This window comes from Aotus nancymaae, unplaced genomic scaffold (genome assembly GCF_030222135.1).
Source record: "Aotus nancymaae isolate 86718 unplaced genomic scaffold, 86718_ANA_hifiasm-v0.15.2.pri h1tg000015l_0, whole genome shotgun sequence".
In the NCBI taxonomy this organism is placed as follows: domain Eukaryota; kingdom Metazoa; phylum Chordata; class Mammalia; order Primates; family Aotidae; genus Aotus; species Aotus nancymaae.
The window spans coordinates 4323883-4343732 of NW_026988426.1; the positions used below are offsets into that span (position 1 = coordinate 4323883).

Here is a 19850-nt window from a genome sequence, read left to right on the forward strand (position 1 = left end):
GGCGACCTCAGGAATCTGCAGATGGGGAGAACGGTGCCGTGCTGGATCTGGGCTGCCTGGGCGTCAGGGGTGGCAGGCCCTCCTCCGAAGGTGCCCAGGGCTGAGGGTCTGCTGTGGGGGCTTCTTGGGGGGCTTCCTGCCGTCTTGTGCTTCCTCAAGCCCTGGGTCTGATTGAGTTGACCCAGGCCCCTCCTGTGGTCTGGGGTGGGGCTGGGGCAGGGAAACCCTCTTTGATCTCCTGGCCAGCATCAGCTCCACGCAGCTGGGGAGAGACGGGGGTCTCAGGGCCGGGGCGGTGGTGCTGGCCTGGTTAGCTGCCTGACAGTCCTCCCAACTTCTCTCTGCAGGCGAGGCCTTCTTGGGCAGCTTTGTGGCCAGTGGGATGGGGCCCTCGGCCTCGTCCCAGGGAAGTCCGGTGCCACTGCCCTCTGACCTCTCCTTCCGCTCCCCCACCCCCAGCAACCTGCCCATGGTGCAGCTGTGGGCCGCCCATGCCCATGAAGGTAAGGAGCGCGCCAGGGTTGGGGCTGAGGGCTGCTGGGCACTGTCCCCGACACTCAGGCAACTTCATGTAGCCCTTTATGGTCATCCCTGAGTGAGCTGGGGCTAGTGGGCCCCAGGTCACCTGGCCTCTGGTTCCTCAAACACTTAGGGCTTCCTCTTGTCACTGTCACAGGGCCTTTGCATGAGCCATTCTCTCTCCTTTGAGCCTGACACCCTGCCCCAGGCCACCTCCCATTCCTGCTCTGGCTCAGCTCGGAGACCCCCTCTTCCTCCCCGCTTCTTTTCCATCAGTCACTTGTGACAACAGATTACCTGATAATTGGTGAACTACCCACTTTCCCACTGGAGTGCTCTGAGTGCAGGTTTAATCTACTCAGCACTGGATCCCTGGTGCACAGTAGGCTCATTAATAATGACAGGAGCAGGCTGGGCATGGTGGCTCACAGTTGTAATCCCAACACTTTGGGAGGTTGAGGTGGGAAGATCACTTGAGGCCAGGTGTTGGAGACCAGCCTGGGCAACATAGGGAGACCCCGTCTCTTAAAAAAAAAAAAAAAATTCCTGCAGCAGGAGGGCCTGGGGCTGGCTTCCCCCGGGCTGTGAGCGGATTCTGGATTTCTCTAGAGCCTTTCTTATTCTCTCTGCAAAGGAATGGGTCTGGGGACCTCAGCTCCCCCTGCTCCTCTGGCTTTGACAGGTTCTGGATGTTGGGTGCTAGGTCCCTCCTCCCTCCTCCCAGATGTCCTGTGGGCACTCACGTCCCCAGCTACAGGACCCCTCCCATTCTTACAGCGCTTTGCCCATTGCACAGATGAGGCCGGTGAGGCTGCTCCTTCTGGGCGCTTTGGGGAAGGCATCTGAATACAGGAACCAGGGTGCGCAGCCTGCACAGAGGGCGCCTTCTAGGCTGGGGTTCCACCTGAGCCTCCCACTTTAACTAGGCAAGGTGGGTGCCAGACGGTCTGGACAAGCAGAGCCTGCCGCTCGTGCCTGTCTGCCCCCAGCTGGCTACCTCTGTCTCCCTGAGACTTCCTTTTGTCTTTGGCCAACAAATCCTAGTAATGACCACAAGCACACAGGGTGCTTACCTCATTTGAGTGCATGCGTCGCTCACTTCAGTCTCAGAACCAGCCCTGCCTGGAGAGGGACTGTCAGGCCCATTTTTTTGAGACAGGGTCTTGCTCTGTTGCCCAGGCTGCAGTGCAGTGGTGCAGTCTCAGCTCACTGCAGCCTCCACCTCCCAGGCTCAAGACCTTCTCCCACCTCAGCCTCCTGAGTAGCTGGGATTACAGGCATATGCCACCACGCCTGGCTAATTTTTGTATTTATTGTAGAGATGGGGTTTCACCACGTTGGCTAGGTGGGTCTTGAACTCAACCTCAAGTGATCCACCCGAGTTGACCTCCCAAAGTGGTGGGATTACAGGCGTGAGCCATGGCGCCTGGCTTCGGAGTGCTGTTTGAATGATTGGATGAGAACTGGTATCAGGTGGCCTTTTTCTTTGTGGGTGTTGTCATGGCATGATTGACAAGGTGGTGCTGGGTAGAAGTCATCGGCCCAGTGGGCCAGCTTCAGGGATCTGGCCTAAGCAGGGACCACTGGGTATGGTGTACGTGAACCCCTGAGACATCTCCAGTAGGCCTGGGATCCCATAGGACTCTGAGTTCGGGCAGTAGTCAGGACCCTTACCCAGTACCCTAGCACCCGCCTGCCTCTTGGGCTGCCATTCTTGTGCCTTTTAAAAATACATTATTATTTGAAATTTCTTTATATAGAGATCCGGTCTCACTATGTTTCCCAGGCTGGTCTCAAACTCCTGGGCTCAAGCAGTCCTCCCACTTCGGCCTCCCAGAGTACTGGGATTAAAGATGTGAGCCACCATGCCTAGCTTTTGTGTGCTCTCTTAGATGACTTCTCTGGTGGCTACCCATTCCTTCTTTTGTCCTGCAAGGCCCTGATTCTGTTTGTTTATTATTATTTTTTTTGAGATGGAGTTTTGCACTGTTGCCCAGGCTGGAGTGCAGTGGCGTGATCTTGACTCACTGTAACCTCCACCTCCCGGGTTCAAGCGATTCTCCTGCCTTAGCCTCCGGAGTAGCTGGGAGTACAGATGCCCGCCACCACACCTGGCTGATTTTTGTATTTTTAGTAGAGACAGGATTTCATTATGTTGGCTAGGCTGATTTCGAACTCCTGACCTCATGATCCATCCCTTGGCCTCCCAAAGTGCTGGGATTACAGGCGTGAGCCACTGCACCCGGCCCTTGTTTATTTCTATTTTTAAAAAATTCTGGGCCAGGCACAGAGGCTCATGCCTGTAATCCCAGCACCCTGGGAGGCTGAGGCAGGCAGGCAGATTGCTTGAGACCTGGAGTTCCATTGCTGGTAGGGGCCTTTGAGGGGGTGGGGAGGATCCTTGGTGGGAGGAATTCCTTCCTGGCAGCTCCTGCTTGGGAGATGGAGCAGCTGAAGATTCGGGGTCCACTTAGGTTCAGAGAAGGCAAGTGACCAGCCTGAGGTCACACAGCAGAGAAAGGGCCCGTGTTAGGCTGAATTCAAGAGTCCTGGCTGCAGAGTCAGATGACCTGGATTCAAAGCCAGGCTCCTCTGCTGTATCGTCTTGGGCAAGTGGTCTTCTCTAAGTTTTCTCGTGCTTAAAACGAGGACATGAAGCCTCTTCCTCCTAGGTTATGTTGGAGGTTTAAATGAGGATGACAGTGGCAAAGCGCTCAGTCATGCTTGGTAGCTGTCATTGGCCCCTGCTAGTTGGATCCATTCTGATCCTCTTCTTGTGGGGACTGGGTAGGCCTGGGGAGAGGCTCAGGGTTGGGGAGTGGGGGAATGCATTGCCCTGCGGAGCTGCTGGAAACCTCGAGGCTCCCTGCACCAGCGGTCTGCTGCCAAAGTAGTTTATTTCTAGGAGCTGGAAGGAAGCTCCTGGTGGGTGGCTGCATTGGCCAGGTCCAGCTTTTCTCTCTTTTCTTACAGGCTTCTCCCATCTGCCCAGCGGGCTGTACCCATCCTACCTCCACCTGAACCACCTGGAGCCCCCCAGCAGCGGGAGCCCCCTCCTCAGCCAGCTGGGTCAGCCCAGCATTTTTGATACCCAGAAAGGTCAGGGGCCAGGAGGAGGTGAGACTGTGGGGTCCGGGGTGTGGGGTGGGGGTGGCACAGGAGCCTTCTGAGAAGCTTCTGTGGCCCTTGGCGGCATCCAGGCAGCCCCCAGTTCTGTCCAGGATGCTTGCTTTTTTTTTTTTTTTTCTTTTTGAGACTGGGTTCTCACTGCGTTGCCCAGGCTGGAGTGCAGTGGTGTGATCATAGCTCATTGCAGCGTCAAACTCCCAAATGATGCTCCTGCCTCAGCCCCCCAAGTAGCTGGGACTGCAGATGTGCCCCACTACACCGAGCTGACTTTTTAAACTTTTTATAGAGCTGAAGTCTTGCTGTGTTGCTCAGGCTGGTTTCAAACTCCTGGCCTCAAGCAATCCTCCTGCCTTGGCTTCCCAAGGTGCTGGGATTCCAGGTGTGAGCCATTGTGGCCTAAGATGCTTTTATGAGACCTGAGTTCCTAAGCCTTCCCCACAGGCTCCCTAGGCCCACCCACAGCCCTGGGTGCCTTCTAGTCACACTCTCCCCTTAGGGGCCCTGCTAGGCCTTCTGGGCAGCTCTGAAAACAACCCTCAGCCTCTCCTTTTACAGATGATGAAACTGAGGCTCAGGAAGGGTAGATTTAAACTTGGTTCTAGACATTTCCAAAGCCTGCATTCTCAAGGGCGGGACTGTCCATTTCCTTTCTTCTTGCCCTGAGGGGATACCTTTCCTTGGTGTGAAACCTTGGGGCTCCCTGCACCAAAACAGTTTAATTTCCAAGAAAAAGAAAACACTGTGCTGGGTGCAGTGCTCACGCCTGTAATCCCAGCACTTTGGGAGGCAGAGGCGGGTGGATCACGAGGTCAGGAGTTGGAGACCAGTCTGACCAACATGGTGAAACCCCATCTCTACTAAAAATACAAAAATTAGCCGGAGGGTGTGTGCCTGTAATCCCAGCTACTCGGGAGGCTGAGGCAGGAGAATTGCTTGAAACTGGGAGGTGGAGTGGAGGATGCAGTAGCTGAGTTTGCACCACTGCACTCCTCCAGCCTGGACGAAAGAGCAAGACTCCATCTCCGAAAAACAAAAACCACTGGGGGAGGCATGGGTGGGCCCCGCCCCCTCTCAGGGTCCCCCTCTGCCCAGGCAGGGGTAGGAGGTGGCGCTTCCTCACTACGGTTCCCTTCTCTGCAGACGGCTTCTACCTGCCCACCGCTGGGGCTCCGGGCGCCCTGCACTCTCACGCGCCCTCGGCCCGAACCCCTGGCACCGGCCACTCCTCAGGTGCCCCGACTAAAGGCTCGTCGTCGCGGGACGGTTCAGCTAAGGAGCGGGCGGGTCGCGGCGGGGAGCCGCCTCCGCTGTTCGGCAAGAAGGACCCACGCGCACGGGGCGAGGAGGCCGCGGGACTGCGCGGCGTGGTGGACCTGACCCAGGAGGCGCGCGCCGAGGGCCGCCAGGACCGTGGACCCCCGCGCCTGGCCGAGCGCCTGTCCCCATTCCTGACTGAGTCTAAGACCAAGAACGCAGCGCTGCAGCCGTCGGTGCTGACCCTGTGCAACGGCGCCGGGGACGTGGGGCTGCCCGCGCTGGTGGCCGAGGTGGGCCGCAGCGGCGCCAAGGAGACCGCTCGGCAGGACGAAGGCACACGGCTGCGGCGCACGGAGGCCCTGCTGCCCGGGCCACGCCCCTGCCCCTCGCCGCTGCCTCCGCCGACTGCGCCGCCCAAAGGGCCGCCTGCGCCCCCCGCGGCCACCCCTGCTGGCGTCTACACCGTCTTCCGCGAGCCAGGCCGCGAGCACCGCGTGGTGGCGCCCACCTTCGTGCCTTCTGTGGAGGCCTTCGACGAGCGCCCGGGACCCATCCAGATCGCGTCCCAGGCGCGCGATGCCCGGGCCCGTGAGCGTGAGGCGGTTAGACCGGGGGTCCTGCAGGCGCCCCCTGGCTCCCCGCGGCCTCTGGACCGGTCCGAGGGCCTGCGCGAGAAGAACTCGGTAATCCGCTCGCTCAAGCGGCCGCCCCCCACGGACGCCCCCACGGTGCGGGCTGCACGCGCCTCCCCAGACCTCCGCGCCTACTTGCCTGCCAAGGAGCTGCTCAAGCCGGAGGCGGATCCACGGCCCTGTGAACGTGCACCCCGCGGCCCAGCCGGTCCTACGTCCCAACAGGCCGCCAAGCTCTTCGGCCTGGAGCCCGGACGCCCCCCGCCTGCGGGTCCTGAGCACAAATGGAAACCCTTCGAGCTGGGCAATTTTGCTACCACGCAGATGGCCGTGCTGGCCGCGCAGCACCACCATGCCAGCCGTGCCGAAGAGGAGGCTGCTGTGGTCGCTGCCGCCTCCTCCAAGAAGGCCTACCTGGATCCCGGGGCTGTGCTGCCCCGCTCAGCGGCCACCTGTGGCCGGCCCATTGCCGATATGCACTCTGCAGCCCATGGGCCTGGAGAGGCCTCGGCCATGCAGAGCCTTATAAAGTACAGTGGCAGCTTTGCCCGGGAGGCCGTGGCCGTGCGCCCTGGTGGCTGTGGCAAGAAGAGCCCCTTTGGAGGTTTGGGCACCATGAAACCTGAGCCTGCGCCCACCTCTGCGGGTACTCCCCGAGCCCAGGCCCGACTCCCACACCCCGGAGGACCTGCAGCGGGCAGCGGCCGGCAGCTGAAGCGGGACCCCGAGAGGCCCGAGAGTGCCAAGGCTTTTGGGCGTGAGGGCTCTGGTGCCCAGGGCGAGGCAGAAGTGCGACACCCGCCTGTGGGCATTGCAGTGGCCGTGGCCCGGCAGAAGGACAGTGGCGGCAGTGGCCGGCTGGGGCCTGGACTGGCAGACCAGGAGCGCTCTTTGTCGCTGAGTGACGTCAAAGGTAGGTCCTGGGTCCTACCCTAGCACTTTCCTTTCCCGCCTATCTACCCCGCCGTTCCATTTCTCCGTGTCTCCCTTCCCACCTTCCCTGGCACCCTCACCTCTCCCTGCCTTCCAGGCACCATTTGTTTTTTCTCTCACTTGTGGGCTGTGGCTGCTCTTGGAAGTTTATTGCTTTTTCCATTGTGCACATAGAAAAATGTGTAAAAGGCAGAAAAAGAGAACAAAGAAGGACCGTTATGTTTTCCCTATACCCTGAGTACTTCTGTGTCGCTTCCTGAATTCATTTTACCGTGCAATTTGCTTCTACCTGCAGAGCCTTTGGTGCGCGTAGGATCTTGGGCACGTAGGATCTCCGTGCAGTTTCCTGTATATTACAGTGTGGGTCCTTTGCCCTCGCTATTGCTAAGTCTTTATAAGTATCATTTTTTTTAATGGCCTTAAATGTTCTGTTGAGAGCATGTACCATAGTTCAGTTTCCTATTCCCTTGGTGGGCATTTGAGCTTGTTCCCTCTCGGATGTTTTGTGTTCAGAATGTTGCATTCAGACTTTTTGTGCACTGCACCTTAGTGTTATTTTCAGTCATTTCCTAAGAATAGACGGTCTTGGGAATAGACAAACATGAAACCTTCAATTTGAAGTCATCAAGGGACCTAACTGTGCCTTACCGATTCCAGTGTCCTTGGTACCTCGCCAGCCTGGGGTGTGGCAGTGTAGGGGTTTGATGGATGAGTGAATGAGTGTTCGAGGAACAGACAGAAACTGGGGTTCCAGCATCCTTAGGGTCGTGACACTCAGTACTTGAGTGACTTCTTAGGTAGATAGTTTATGCACCTGTTAGCGGTTTGAGAGCCTCTGTTATATTTTGGACTCTTCAGAATTGTTTTATTTTTTAGTTTTTAAATTATGATTTTGTTTTACAGACAGGGTCTTGCTCTGTCATCCAGGCTGGAGTGTGGTGGTGTTATCATAGCTTTTACTGCAGCCTTAATGTTCTGGGCCCAAGTGATCCTCCCACCTCAGCCTCCCAAGTAGTTGGGACCCCAGGTTGTGCTACTACACCTGACTAATTTTTTCTTTTTTGTTTGTTTGTTTTTTTCCTTTTTTTTTTTTTTTTTTGAGACAAGAGTCTTGCTCTCTTGCCCAGGCTAGAGTGCAGTGGTGTCATCTTGGCTCACTGCAACCTTTGCCTCCTGGGTTAAAGTGATTCTCCTGCCTCAGCCTCCTGAGTAGTTGGGACTACAGGCATGCACCACCACACCTGGCTAATTTTTGCACTTTTAGTAGAGACGGGGTTTTACCATGTTGGCAAGTCTGGTCTCGAACTCCTGACCTCAGGTGATCCGCCCGCCTCCCAAAGTGCTAGGATTACAGGCGTGAGCCACCGGGCCCAGCCAGTTTTTTCACTTTTTTTGTAGAAGGGTCTTGCTGCGTTGCCCAGGCTGGTCTTGAACTCCTGGCCTCACGTGTTCCTTCTCCGGCCTCCCAAAGTGCTGGGATTACAGGGTTGCGCCACCATGCTGGCCACAACTCTGTTTTAATGTTTTTTTTTTAAAAACTGTTGCTGCCAGGGAGGCCTGGACGACAGAATGAGACCCTGTCTCGAAAAAATACAATAAAAATTAAAAAAAAAAAAAAGGTTGCTAATTTCAGTAGGGAAGGATGGTGCATTTCTGTAAGTTTCTAGTGAGGCAGGGCATTTCTGCAAAGCTTGGCTGGTTGTCGAATTTCCTGTGTCCTTTGTCTAGTATGCTGTTGGGGTTCCTTCTGGGATTTGGAGGAGTTCACATTTGAGATGTGTTTATTGGAACTCCTGACTTGGTCTGTCCAGAAGGTAGCCCACTGCTGAGCCAAGAGCCCCGCCTGCCGGTTGGGACAGGCTGTAACACAGCCTGCATGGTGTGGGATCTCAGCCTGGGATAAGGGCAAGGGAAGCCACGTCCACTCACTCCTAGCTCATGGGACATCCCCCCAGCCTGCGTCCCATGCTCACCTGCTGGGAGCTCACACCAGTCCCATGGTCTGGGTCCTTGCTTGTGTCACCCACAGAGCTCCCTTTCCTCCTCCTTTTTTTTTTTGAGACAGAGTTTTGCTCTTGTTGCCCAGGCTGGAGTGCGGTGGTGTGATCTTGGCTCACCGCAACTTCCGCCTCCCGAGTTCAAGCGATTCTCCTGCCTCAGCCTCCCGAGTAGCTGGAATTATAGGCAATCACCACCACGCCTGGCTAATTTTGTATTTTTAGTAGAGATGGAGTTTCTTCATGTTGGTCAGGCTGGTCTCGAACTCCTGACCTCAAGTGATCCGCCCGTCTCGGCATCCTAAAGTGCTGGGATTATAGATGTGAGCCACCGCACCCGGCTTAGATTCTACTTCTGTCAACTGCATAGGGACCTTGGGTGCCCATCTCCTGGGGCTCCAACCTTCCCTGGCCTGGTCTTCCGAGTCTACCTGGGCTTGGGCCTTGGTCCATGGTGAGTGGCATGGCTGGGTCTGGTCACCACCACCTCCTAGTTCCACTGTCTCAATTTTTTTTTTCCCAGACAGCCCAGTAGGGCACAGGCCACCCTCGTCATACAGCCAGCCCTGCCTCCCCAGTGGTCGTGTACACCATGGCTACAGAGGACCACATAGATGCCCTCCCTTGTTCCCCTGCCAGAGTCCACCCCGACCCTGTACTCTGAGGATGGGGGCCTGGGCCCCTCTGGCTGGCTGAATCTCCTAGCTGTGTCATTTTCTTTTTTTTGAGACAGAGTCTCACTCTGTCGCCCAGGCTGGAGTGCAGTGGCGCAGTCTTGGCTCTGGTTCAATCGATTCTTCTGCCTCAGACTCTCGAGTAGCTTGCGCTACAGGTGCATGTCACCATGCCCGGCTAATGTTTTGTATTTCTAGTAGAGACAGGTTTCACTATATTGGCTGGGATGATCTCAATCTCCTAACCTTGTCATCTGCCCACCTCGGCCTCCCAAAGTGCTGGGATTACAGGTGTGAGCCACCGCACCCGGCACTTTCTTTTCTTTCCTTTTTTTTTTTTTTTTTGAGATGGAGTTTCGCTCTTACTGCCCAGGCTGGAGTGCAGTAATGCAATCTCAGCTCACTGCAATCTCCACCTCCTGGGTTCAAGCTATTCTCCCGCCTCCACTTCCTAAGTAACTGGGATCACAGGCACCCCTCACCATGCGTAGCTAATTTTGTATTTTTTTAGTAGAGATGGGGTTTCATCATGTTGGTCAGGCTGGTTGCAAATTCCTGACCTCAAGTGATCTGCCTGCCTCGGCCTCCCGAAGTGCTGGGATTGCAGGCCTGAGCCACCATGCCCAGCCATCCGTGTCACTTTCACAGCACCCTGATGCCTGCCCCAGCCAGTCCTGGGTATCTGGTGTGGGACCTTCTGCCTGCAGCGCCCTTCCCACTTCCTGCACAGCCACGCCCCCCCCCCATCCTCTGTGCCTTCACCTCCCTGTGGAGCCACCTTGGATGGGACCTGTCTTTAGATTTTGAATTGGGAGGTGGGGCTCTGTCAGGCTTGTCTTGGGATTCTCTTCATCCAGCAGGGCTGGCTCAGAGTTGAGCGATGCTTAGTGTTTGTTGACTGACTGTGCACACTGCCCTATGCGGAGCCCCTGGGAGCCAGGGAAGTCCCGCTAAGCTCTGGCTCTGGGGGCTTTGCGTGAGAACTTGCCTTATTCTGGGACAGAAGGAGGGAGGGGGCAACAACCTTTGGATTGGAGGTGACCAGCCTGGTGGTGGAAAAATCCCTCCTGCTCAGAGGTTTGGGGCTGTGGACCCCTGGGAGGCAGGAGATCGCTTTTGAGCCCTTTCTCTTGAAGGATGCCCCTGTTACATGGCGTGGCACCTTTGTTGGGGGCTCATGGTCACTGGAGTCCATCCGAGATCCCAGAGTAACTGTCTGTGCCCAAGAGGCCGTGAATATGTGTGTGGGGGAGGGAGGGGAGAATGTGTGTGTGTGAGAATGTGAGAGAAGGAGCGAGGGTATGCCGGAGGTTTGGGATGAGATGTTTGGGGATTTTTCTGAAGCTGTCCTCTGTTGGTGTTGATGTTTGAAAAGTAGGTGACTGGTTGGGGGCTGGCGTGGTGGCTAATGCCTGTAATCGCAACACTTCGGAAGGCCGAGGTAGGAGGATCACTTGAACTTAGGAGTTTGAGGCCAGCCTGGACAACGTAGCAAGAACTTGTCTCTACCAAAAGTAAAAATAGGCCGGGCGCGGTGGCTCATGCCTGTAATCCCAGCACTTTGGGAGGCTGAGGCGGGTGGATCACCTGAGGTCAGGAGATCGAGATCAGCCTGACCAACATGGTAAAACCCCATCTCTACTAACTAAAAATACAAAATTAGCCGAGTGTGATGGTGCATGCCTGTAATCCCAGCTATTTGAGAGGCTGAGGCAGGAGAATCACTTGAACCTGGGAAGAAAAGGTTACAGTGAGCCGATATCGTGCCATTGCACTCCAGCCTGGGCAACAAGAGGGAAACTCCATCTCAAAACATAAAAAATTGGCCGGGCATGGTGGCTCACACCTGTTAATCCCAGCATTTGGGGAGGCCGAGGCGGGTTGATCACGAGGTCAGGAGTTTGAGACTAGTCTGGTCAACATAGTGAAACCCCATCTCTACTAAAAATACAAAAAATTAGCCAGGCGTGGTGGTGTGCACCTGTAATCTCAGCTACTTGGGAGGCTGAGGCAGGAGAATTGTGTGAACCCGGGAGGCGGAGGTTGCAGTGAGCCGAGATCGCGCCATTGCACTCCAGCCTGGGTGACAGTGTGAGACTTCATCTCAAAAATAAATAAATAAAATAAAGATAAAAAATTAAGAAGAAATTATCTGGTTATGTGGCGTGCCTGTAGTCCCAGCTACTCAGGAGGTTGAAGTGGGAGGATGGCTTGAGTCCAGGAGGTCAAGGCTGCAGTGAGCTATGATTGTCCCACTGCACTCCAGCCTGGGCAAGAGAGCGAGTGCAGTCTCTAAAAGAAAAAAGTAGGTGGCTGGATTATTTCTCTCCTTAAAAAAATCCCGTAAGAAGCGGTGGTTTCTCTTTGGGCAACCCAGCCTGAGTGCTGAGCAACTCTGAAAGGAGGGAGGACAGGCCAGTCGCGGTGGCTCACTCCTGTGATCCCAGCACTTTTGGAGGCTGAGGCGGGCAGATCATGAGGTCAGGAGATCGAGACCATCCTGGCCAATATGGTGAAACCCCATCTCTACTAAAAATACAAAAATTAGCTGGGCATAGTGGCGCCTACCTGTAATCCCAGCTACTCAGGAGGCTGAGGCAGGAGAATCGCTTGAACCCAGGAGGTGGAGGTTGCAGTGAGTTGAGATCATGTCATTGTACTCCAGCCTGGGCAGCAGAGCGAGACTCTATCTCAAAAAAAAAAAAAAATGCTGTCTTGACCTCACCCCCAGTCCCTGCCTGCTGCCCCGGTGACCCTAGCAAACTAATGGCTGGCAAGAGGCCGCTCGGCCTTAGTCTCTTGCCTTTTGGAGTGGGCCCTCTGCCTCTGTCAATGGGTTCAAGTCCAGGCTCTGCCCTTTGGAGCTGTGCAATCTTGAACAAGAGCCTGCAGCCCTCTGGGCCCCGGGGGTGGCTCATCTGCTTGATACCAGGTAGACTGATGGGCACATAGTAGGTGCGTTATAAACAGGCCTCTCTCTTGTCTGCTAACATTCAGGCATTAGGGTCTTAGAATGTGCCTGCTTATGCAGGGGAGCCCAGGTTCCCTGTCCTTACAAAAGATCTAGGTTTGGCCTCAGGGGATCTTGGACCTTGAGATGGACAAAGGACAGGCATTACCTACATTTGTGAGCCCCATGCAGTCAGAACTGGCACACCCGAGAACCCAAGAACGATGAGAGTCATCCTTGCCAGATGCAGTGGCTCACCCCTGTAATCCCAACTTTTTGGAAGGCCAAGGTGCACAGATCACCTGAGCTAAGGAGTTTGAGACCAGCCTGGGTAACATAGTGAAACCCAAACTCTACAAAAAAGAAATAAATAGTCCAGGTGCCTTGGCTCACGCCTGTAATCCCAGCACTTTGGGAGGCTGAGGCGGGCAGATCACAAGGTCAAGAGATTGAGACCATTCTGGCCAACATGGTGAAACCCCGTCTCTACTAAAAATACAAAAAATTAGCTGGGCATGGTGGCCCACACCTGTAGTCCCAGCTACTCGGGAGGCTGAGGCAGGAGAATCGCTTGAATCTAGAAGGCGGAGGTTGCAGTGAGCTGAGATCACACCACTGCACCCCAGCCTGGCGACAGAGCGAGACTCTGTCTCAAAAAAATAAAAATAAATAAATAATCCAAGCATAGTGGTGTGGTGGCACCTGTAGTCCCAGCTCCTGCGAGGCTGAGGCGGGAGGTCACTTGAGCCCAGCAGGTCGAGGCTGCAGTGAGATTGGATCATTGCACTCCAACCTGGGTGACAGGGTGAGACCCTGCCTCAAAAACAAAGCAAAACAAAACCAAAGCAGTCGTTGCCATTGAGACAGCAGCCGCTGTGAGCAGACAGCTCCACGAGGTCCTCACTCACAGATGGGGAGACTGAGGCCTGCAGGGACGAGGCGGGGCTGAGTGGGAGCCCTGAGCTGAGCTCCATCTATCCCACCTCTTCACTGGCCCAGCACCTCTACGGTAGGACAGGTCTGGGAGGGAGGGGCTGTGGGGATGTCCCCACCCCCAGCATCACAGAAGGTGGCCGGGGGTGCAGAGCTGGGTGTTTGCCATGGTGTTGGTGACAAGCCTGCTGGGGCCTCTATCCTGTCACCCCCGCCCCATCCGCTTCCCCGGACCCCTGGAGAACAACCCTATCTGTAACTGCTCAGAGAGAGGCCAGGAAGGGGTTGCCATGGGAACCGGGCCTCTGCGTGAGCCTCGGGCTCATAATGGCTGCGATGTGGGGCGCGTGACCTGTGGGGGGAGCAGTTGTCGCCGTGGACTGGGGGGCTTTTGCTGCAGGGCACCCTTACCCCATCATAGGCCCCGGGGTGGGGCTGGGCCTCCAGGCGGCCTGCAGATAGGGGACGGCAATGATGACGGGAGCTGGAGAGGGCCGCGTGGCCCTTGGTACTTGGGGCTGTGTGCGTCGGTGGTTAGCAGGGCCGACTCGGAGCCTGATCTCATATGTGATGCCTCCGTGTTAGTCTCGTGACCTGGGAATGTTTATTTAATCTCCCTGTACCTCAGTTTCCTCGTGGAAGATAAAGATGAGAGCTGGGACCTGCCTCCTGGGTTGATGGTGATTGGATGGGTTTGTGTGTGCAGAGTTGCTTGGGGCCCTGCTGGGCACAGGGGCAGCCTTTGTTTATTTATCTACTTCATTTTATTTTATTTTTTATTTATTTATTACTTTTGGAGATAGAGCCTCTCTCTGCTGCCCAGGCTGGAATGTGGTGACGTGATCTCAGCTCACCGCAACCTCCACCTCCTGGGTTCAAGCGATTCTCCTGCCTCAGTCTCCCCAAGTAGCTGGGATTACAGGCACGGGTCACCATGCCCAGCTGATTTTTGTATTTTTAGTAGAGACGGGGTTTCACCGCGTTAGCCAGGCTGGTCTCGAACTCCTGACCTTGGGTGGTCTGCCCACCTCAGGCTCCCAAAGTGCTGGGATTACAGGCATTAGCCACCATGCCCAACCTGAGTTTACTTTTCTATTTTTATTTATTTATTTAATTTACAGAGACAGGGTCTCTCTCACCCAGGTTGGAGTGCAGTGGTGCCGTCAGGGTTCACTGCAGCCTTGAGGACACAGACAGTGAATGACCAATAAGCAGAATAGCTGTGTATAATCAAAGGAGCATGATGATGGAGAGGTGGTTAGGGAGGGCTTCCTGGAGGAGGTAGAATTCGAAGCTGAGTTCTGATGGGGACCGTCCAGGTGGTGGGAATGGTGTGTGTGTGGCCCAGAGGTATGGGGAAGGGATGAGTGTGACATGTGCAGAGAGGCTAGGGCATCCTCGAGAGGCTGGCCAGATCCCCGCTTGGCCTCGTGGGGTGACAGGTGGGACCAGGGGTTAGAGCGGACGGGGGGCCACAGAATGAGGAGGGTGGAGCGGGAGCCTGGCCGAGCGCAGGGGCGGGAACAGAGGGCTCACTACATCTCTTCAGAGACCAACCACATTTGCAGGGAGCAGCCTGGGGCTGTGGCCTTTGAGGTCCTGAGGGTGGCAGTTGCTCTGACTGGCTTCTGTGGCAGGTGGCACCTGGGAAGGGAAGCTCCTGAGACCATTCACAGTGACAACTGGGACAGTGGGAAGGATAGAGGGCTTAGGGCCGAGCTCAGGCTGCATTCCCAAGTATCCCCAACCTTCTGGGGGCACTGGAAGAACTCCATGCCCAGAGCTTGACCCAGGCACTAAGAGGACCCAGCGGGCATGAGAGTGGCCCCCTCGTGGCTGAGCCACTGGGATTCTGTAGGCTGGGACGGCCACCTCCCCTGTGAGAAGGAAGCTTCAGCACATGCCTTGATTTCTCACCACAGCTGCAGGACTCTGGGGTGGCCCTCTGTTGCCCCAGTCCTGCCTGAGACCTGTCACTGCCCTTCTGGGCCTCAGTTTCCCCGTGAGGTCCACAGGTAGGGCCCCTTCTAGTCCTGAGGGAAGGGTGCCTGGTGGGCTCAGGTTCTGCTGTGATACAGGAGCTACATTGATGTTGGCGGTCCACGTGGCCCTGCAGGCCCATGTCCAGCCATCCCCATTGACACACCCCTCCCCATGCCCGGCTGCCCCTCCGTGCACTCGGTCCTGCAGGCGTGTGCGCGTGCACGGCTGTGCCTCTGTCTGGGTTCCTCTCTTCTGCTCTGGGACTGGTGGGTTCCCACCTTCCTGCGGGGAAAGGGAGGCGCTCTGTGGCCCAGGCTGGAGTGTGGTGACGTCATCACAGCTCATTGCAACCTCCACCTCCTGGCCTCAACCATACTCCTGCCTCAGCTTCCTAAGTAGCTGGGACCACAGGCGCAGAACACCATGCCTGACTAATTTTTTATGTTTTTGTAGAGATGGGGACTCATCACGTTGCCCAGGCTGGTCTCAAACTCCGGGGCTCCAGTGATCCTCCTACCTCGGCCTCCCAAAGTGCTGGTACATTCGTGAGCCATTTTGCTGGTCCTCGGGTGCTGCTCGTTGGCTCCTGGTGTTCGGGAGTGCAGGAAGGAAGAGATCAGAGGCGAAGCTTGATTCCAAGGTTCCTCACCCATGAAGGTCATGGCTGTGGTGCTGCCGTAGACCCCAGCTAGGGCAGCTGGGTGGGGACCTTGTCTTCAGCAGAAAAATAGTGTCTCTGTGCTGGTGGATCCCCAACACTGTTGCTGGTGGTGCTGGACTGGGCCCTGGGGGGGTGGGGACTGATGGCCAGGGTCCGCCCGCAGTAGCCCTGGTAAGAGGACCTAGCTCCCAGCTCACCCCTCTTGCTGGCAGCCCTGGGAAGGCCGGCCCCAAGGGGAGTGTCAGCCAGGCTTGGGCCTATGCTCCGGCACCCGGAGCCAGCGGGCAGGTTTCCCAGCTGCACACCTGGTGGCCTCTGCCATGGTGCTTGGCTCCCTCCCGTGCCCTCACCTGTCTAGCATGTGCCCATCTCTGGCTCATGGTGTTAAACACTCGAAGAAGGGCCAGGGCAGGGTGGCAGGGACGAGGAGGGGCTAGGAGGGACAGACGGGGTTCCTGCCACTCCTCCGCTCCCTCTCCCCTCTCCTCTGGTGACTATCCGTGTGCCAGTCCTGGGCCTCAGGGGAGCTGGCCATGGGGAGGGACAGGGATGGGTGAGCCCGGTAGCATCTCCCACTCTGGGAGCCAAGGCCACCTTCTCCACCCAAGTAGATAGTGTTCTTTTTTTTTTTGAGACAGAGTCTTACTCTGTTGCTCAGGCTGGAGTGCAGTGGTGTGATCTCTGCTCACTGTAACCTCCACCTCCCAGGCTCAAGTGATTCTCCTGCCTCAGTCTCCCAAGTATCTGGGATTACAGGCGCCCGTCACCACGCCCAACTAATTTTTTTGTATTTTTAGTAGAGATGGGGTTTCACCATGTTGGCCAGGCTGGTCTTGAACTCCTGACCTCAGGTGATGGGATTACAGGCGTGCGCCACCGAGCCCGGTATGGATAGTGTTCTTTGGGTTTATTTTCTGCTTGATTTTTTTTTCTTTTGAGTCTGGGTCTCGCTGTGTCACCCAGGCTGGAGTGAAATGGTGCATTCATGGCTCACTCCAGCCTCGACGTTCCAGGCACAAGTGATCCTCCCACCTTAGTCTCCTGAGTAGCTGGGACTATGGGTGCATGCCACCATGCCCGCCTAATTTTTGTATTTGTTGTAGAGACGAGGTTTTGCTATGTTGCCCAGGCTGTTCTTGAACTCCTCGGCTCAAACAATCCTGCCTTAGCTTCCTAAAGTGCTAGGATTATAGGCATGAGCCACTGTGCCTTCGATCTTGATTTTTAAAAAATTAGCCATGTATGTATATATGTGCATATACATATATATGTGTGTGTGTGTGTATATTTTGAGACAGAGTCTAGCTCTGTCAGTTGCCCAGGCTGGAGTATCTGGCACACTCGGCTCACTGCAACCTCCACCTCGCGGTTAAAGCGATTCTCCTGTCCCGGCTTCTTGAGTAGCTGGGATTACAGGAGCACACCATAAAGTTCAGCTGATTTTTCTATTTCTTTAGTAGAGATGGGGTTTCGCCATGTTGGCCAAGCTGGTCTCGAACTCCTGACCTCAGGTGATCCACCTGCCTTGGCCTCCCAAAGTGCTGGAATTACAGGCGTGTGTATTTAAACTGTCTTGGGGCACACAGGCCTGCATAGTTCCAGAGTCTGGCTACTTGTGACCCAGGTCTGGCTCATTTTGGGGTTGTGGTTTTTTTCTCCATTTGGACTCCGCCCTGTCCCCACCAAACCCCAGCTCAGAGTCCGCTGTGCCATCATTAAAATAGCATGGGCGAGTGCACCTGGCCTCATGTTTCATTGTTCTCATAGGTTTTATGACATTTTCCAATACCATCCATGGCCGTTGGTCTAATTTTCACCGTGGTTGTCTGTCCAGGGGACACAGACAGGCCTTTTGGATGGGGAATGGTAGAGGGGGTGATTCCTGGCCCTGAGGACCCTGTTTGGGGTTTGGGGGAGCTCGGTGCGTCATAAGGAAAGGTTTCGGGGTAAAAGAGCTGTGCGGATGGCTGTGCAGGACCATTGGGGTTCTGAGGAGCCCAGGGAGGGGTGAGGGCAGTGGGGCCAGTGGGGCCAGTGGGCCTGGGGCGGCTGGGTGCTGGCTGAGGGCTCACTTCCACCTGGTCCCCCTGCAGGGCACGGCCGAGCAGATGAGGACTGTGTGGATGACCGGGCCAGACATCGGGAGGAGCGGCTGCTGGGGGCGCGGCTGGACCGGGATCAGGAGAAGCTGCTCAGGTGAGGGCATCGGGGGAGACTGGGGGTCTGGGGAGTCTCTGGGAGCCCCTGGGGGTGAGGGGCAGCTGGATGACCGCAGGTGGGCTTGGCCTCTTGACTGCGGATGCTGTGGTCCTGAGAGCAGGACCCACCCTGGTCCTCAGCATCGGGCCAGCCCTCCCAGGCCAGGTGGCCCCACGGCCCCTTCCAGTGAGTGTGGGAGGCTCTGGGTGGCCCTTCTGTTCCGAGTGGTGGTTGTCCTGACTCGTGGCCTGGTGACGAATGGTTCCTTGGGGTAACCCCCCTTCTTCCTCTCATTCCCTGGGCTGTCTGAGCTGCCGCTACATCTGTGATTCTCCTTCCAGAGAGAGTAAGGAGCTGGCAGACCTGGCCCGCCTGCACCCTACCAGCTGTGCTCCTAACGGCCTCAACCCCAACCTCATGGTGACTGGGGGCCCGGCGCTGGCGGGCTCAGGGCGCTGGTCTGCCGACCCCGCAGCCCATCTGGCCACGCACCCCTGGTTGCCCCGCTCAGGCAGCACGTCCATGTGGCTTGCCGGACACCCCTATGGTGAGTGCGGGGCGTGGGGACTCTTCCCTTCTCTGAGGGAGGGGTGGGAGGGTGCGGGTGCAAGACGAGAGCTCAGGGCTGGCTCCTGCCTGCCTGCGTTTCCTGAGGGGCCTGGGCCTGGCTCCCACATTCGTCTTTAGAAGGAATGATAATGGCATCTGCCTCGTGGGGCCCCTCTGCCCTACCTGTTGGGGGCAGATGCCCAATGGGGGTGGCTCTGTGAGGCTCATTGTAATCAGCCAGCACCCCTGCTCCTTGGCTTCCCCACTGGAGGCCCCAAGTGGTTCAGGACTTGGGGGGTGGTGCTGGGCTGAGGCTCCCCAGGAAAAACCTCCTGGGGGGGTTCCCAGCACTGACTCGGACGTGGGCTTCTCCTCCTAGGCTTGGGCCCCCCATCTCTGCACCAGGGCATGGCCCCTGCGTTTCCACCTGGCCTGGGGGGCTCCCTGCCGTCGGCCTACCAGTTTGTCAGGGACCCCCAGTCGGGCCAGCTGGTGGTCATTCCCAGCGATCACCTGCCTCACTTCGGTAAGTGGACCCTCTGTGTGGCCAGCATGCGCCGGGCTGGCCACGCCCAGTGAGATGGTCTCTGATGGCAAGGGCCTCCCGCCAAGGGGTGGCGGCTGGCAGACCCGGGGGCTGGGGAGGCAGACGGGTTCAGAGAGAGGATGCCTGCTGCCAGCGTTAGAAAGCTTTGGGGTTCTTGTTGCAGTGAGCTCCCACCCAGAAATTCCATAAAGAGAAGTGAGACGGGCAGCCCTGGGTGGGGGCTGGGATTCTCCCTACCTGGCACCCCCATCCCCTCAGGAATCCAGCTTGCAGACCACTGGGAGGAGTGGGAGAAGGCGTTTCCTAGGTCCCCACAGTGGCGCTCATACACGTCTGCATGCTGACCTGCTCTGGTTTTGAGACTGTGCGGGGTGTGGACAGGGTCGTGTTCCCCGGGCCTGGGGTGTAGGCATGGCCAGTGGAGGACAGGACAGGCTTCCTGGACACTGGGGAGCAGCCGGGTAACCTGCAGAGCTCAGCTCGCTGCTATGTGAGAGGCCCCTCTCCAGCCTTAGCATCCCCTCTGTAAATGGGCATGGTGGTGCAGTGTCAGGCCGCAGGTACAGCCCACTGTCTGTGTCCCCGCAGCGGAGCTGATGGAGCGGGCCACCGTGCCACCCCTCTGGCCCGCCCTGTACCCGCCGGGCCGCAGCCCCCTGCACCACGCCCAGCAGCTGCAGCTCTTCTCGCAGCAGCACTTCCTGCGGCAGCAGGAATTCCTGTACCTGCAGCAGCAGGCGGCCCAGGCCCTGGAACTGCAGAGGAGTGCCCAGCTGGTGGTAAGTTGGGGAGGATGAGGTGCAGCCCCCTCTGGGGGCCCTGCGAGTAATGAGGCAGGTGAGTCAGCTAGCAGAAACTCCAGACAGTTAATGGGGAGGGGCAGAAAA

At 56.9% G+C, this 19850-nt stretch overlaps 1 protein-coding gene across 1 annotated transcript in view; it reads left to right on the plus strand.

The window, feature by feature from the left end:
- Window positions 1-19850, plus strand: part of TNRC18 (trinucleotide repeat containing 18) — a 109803-nt gene that overhangs the window by 22604 nt on the left and 67349 nt on the right. The window contains exons 2-8 of the mRNA XM_021675973.2: window positions 348-503; window positions 3493-3636; window positions 4789-6450; window positions 17762-17864; window positions 18209-18414; window positions 18796-18942; window positions 19552-19742. Of these exons, the coding sequence (XP_021531648.2) occupies window positions 348-503; window positions 3493-3636; window positions 4789-6450; window positions 17762-17864; window positions 18209-18414; window positions 18796-18942; window positions 19552-19742 (2609 nt within the window). The remainder of the gene's footprint in view (window positions 1-347; window positions 504-3492; window positions 3637-4788; window positions 6451-17761; window positions 17865-18208; window positions 18415-18795; window positions 18943-19551; window positions 19743-19850) is intronic.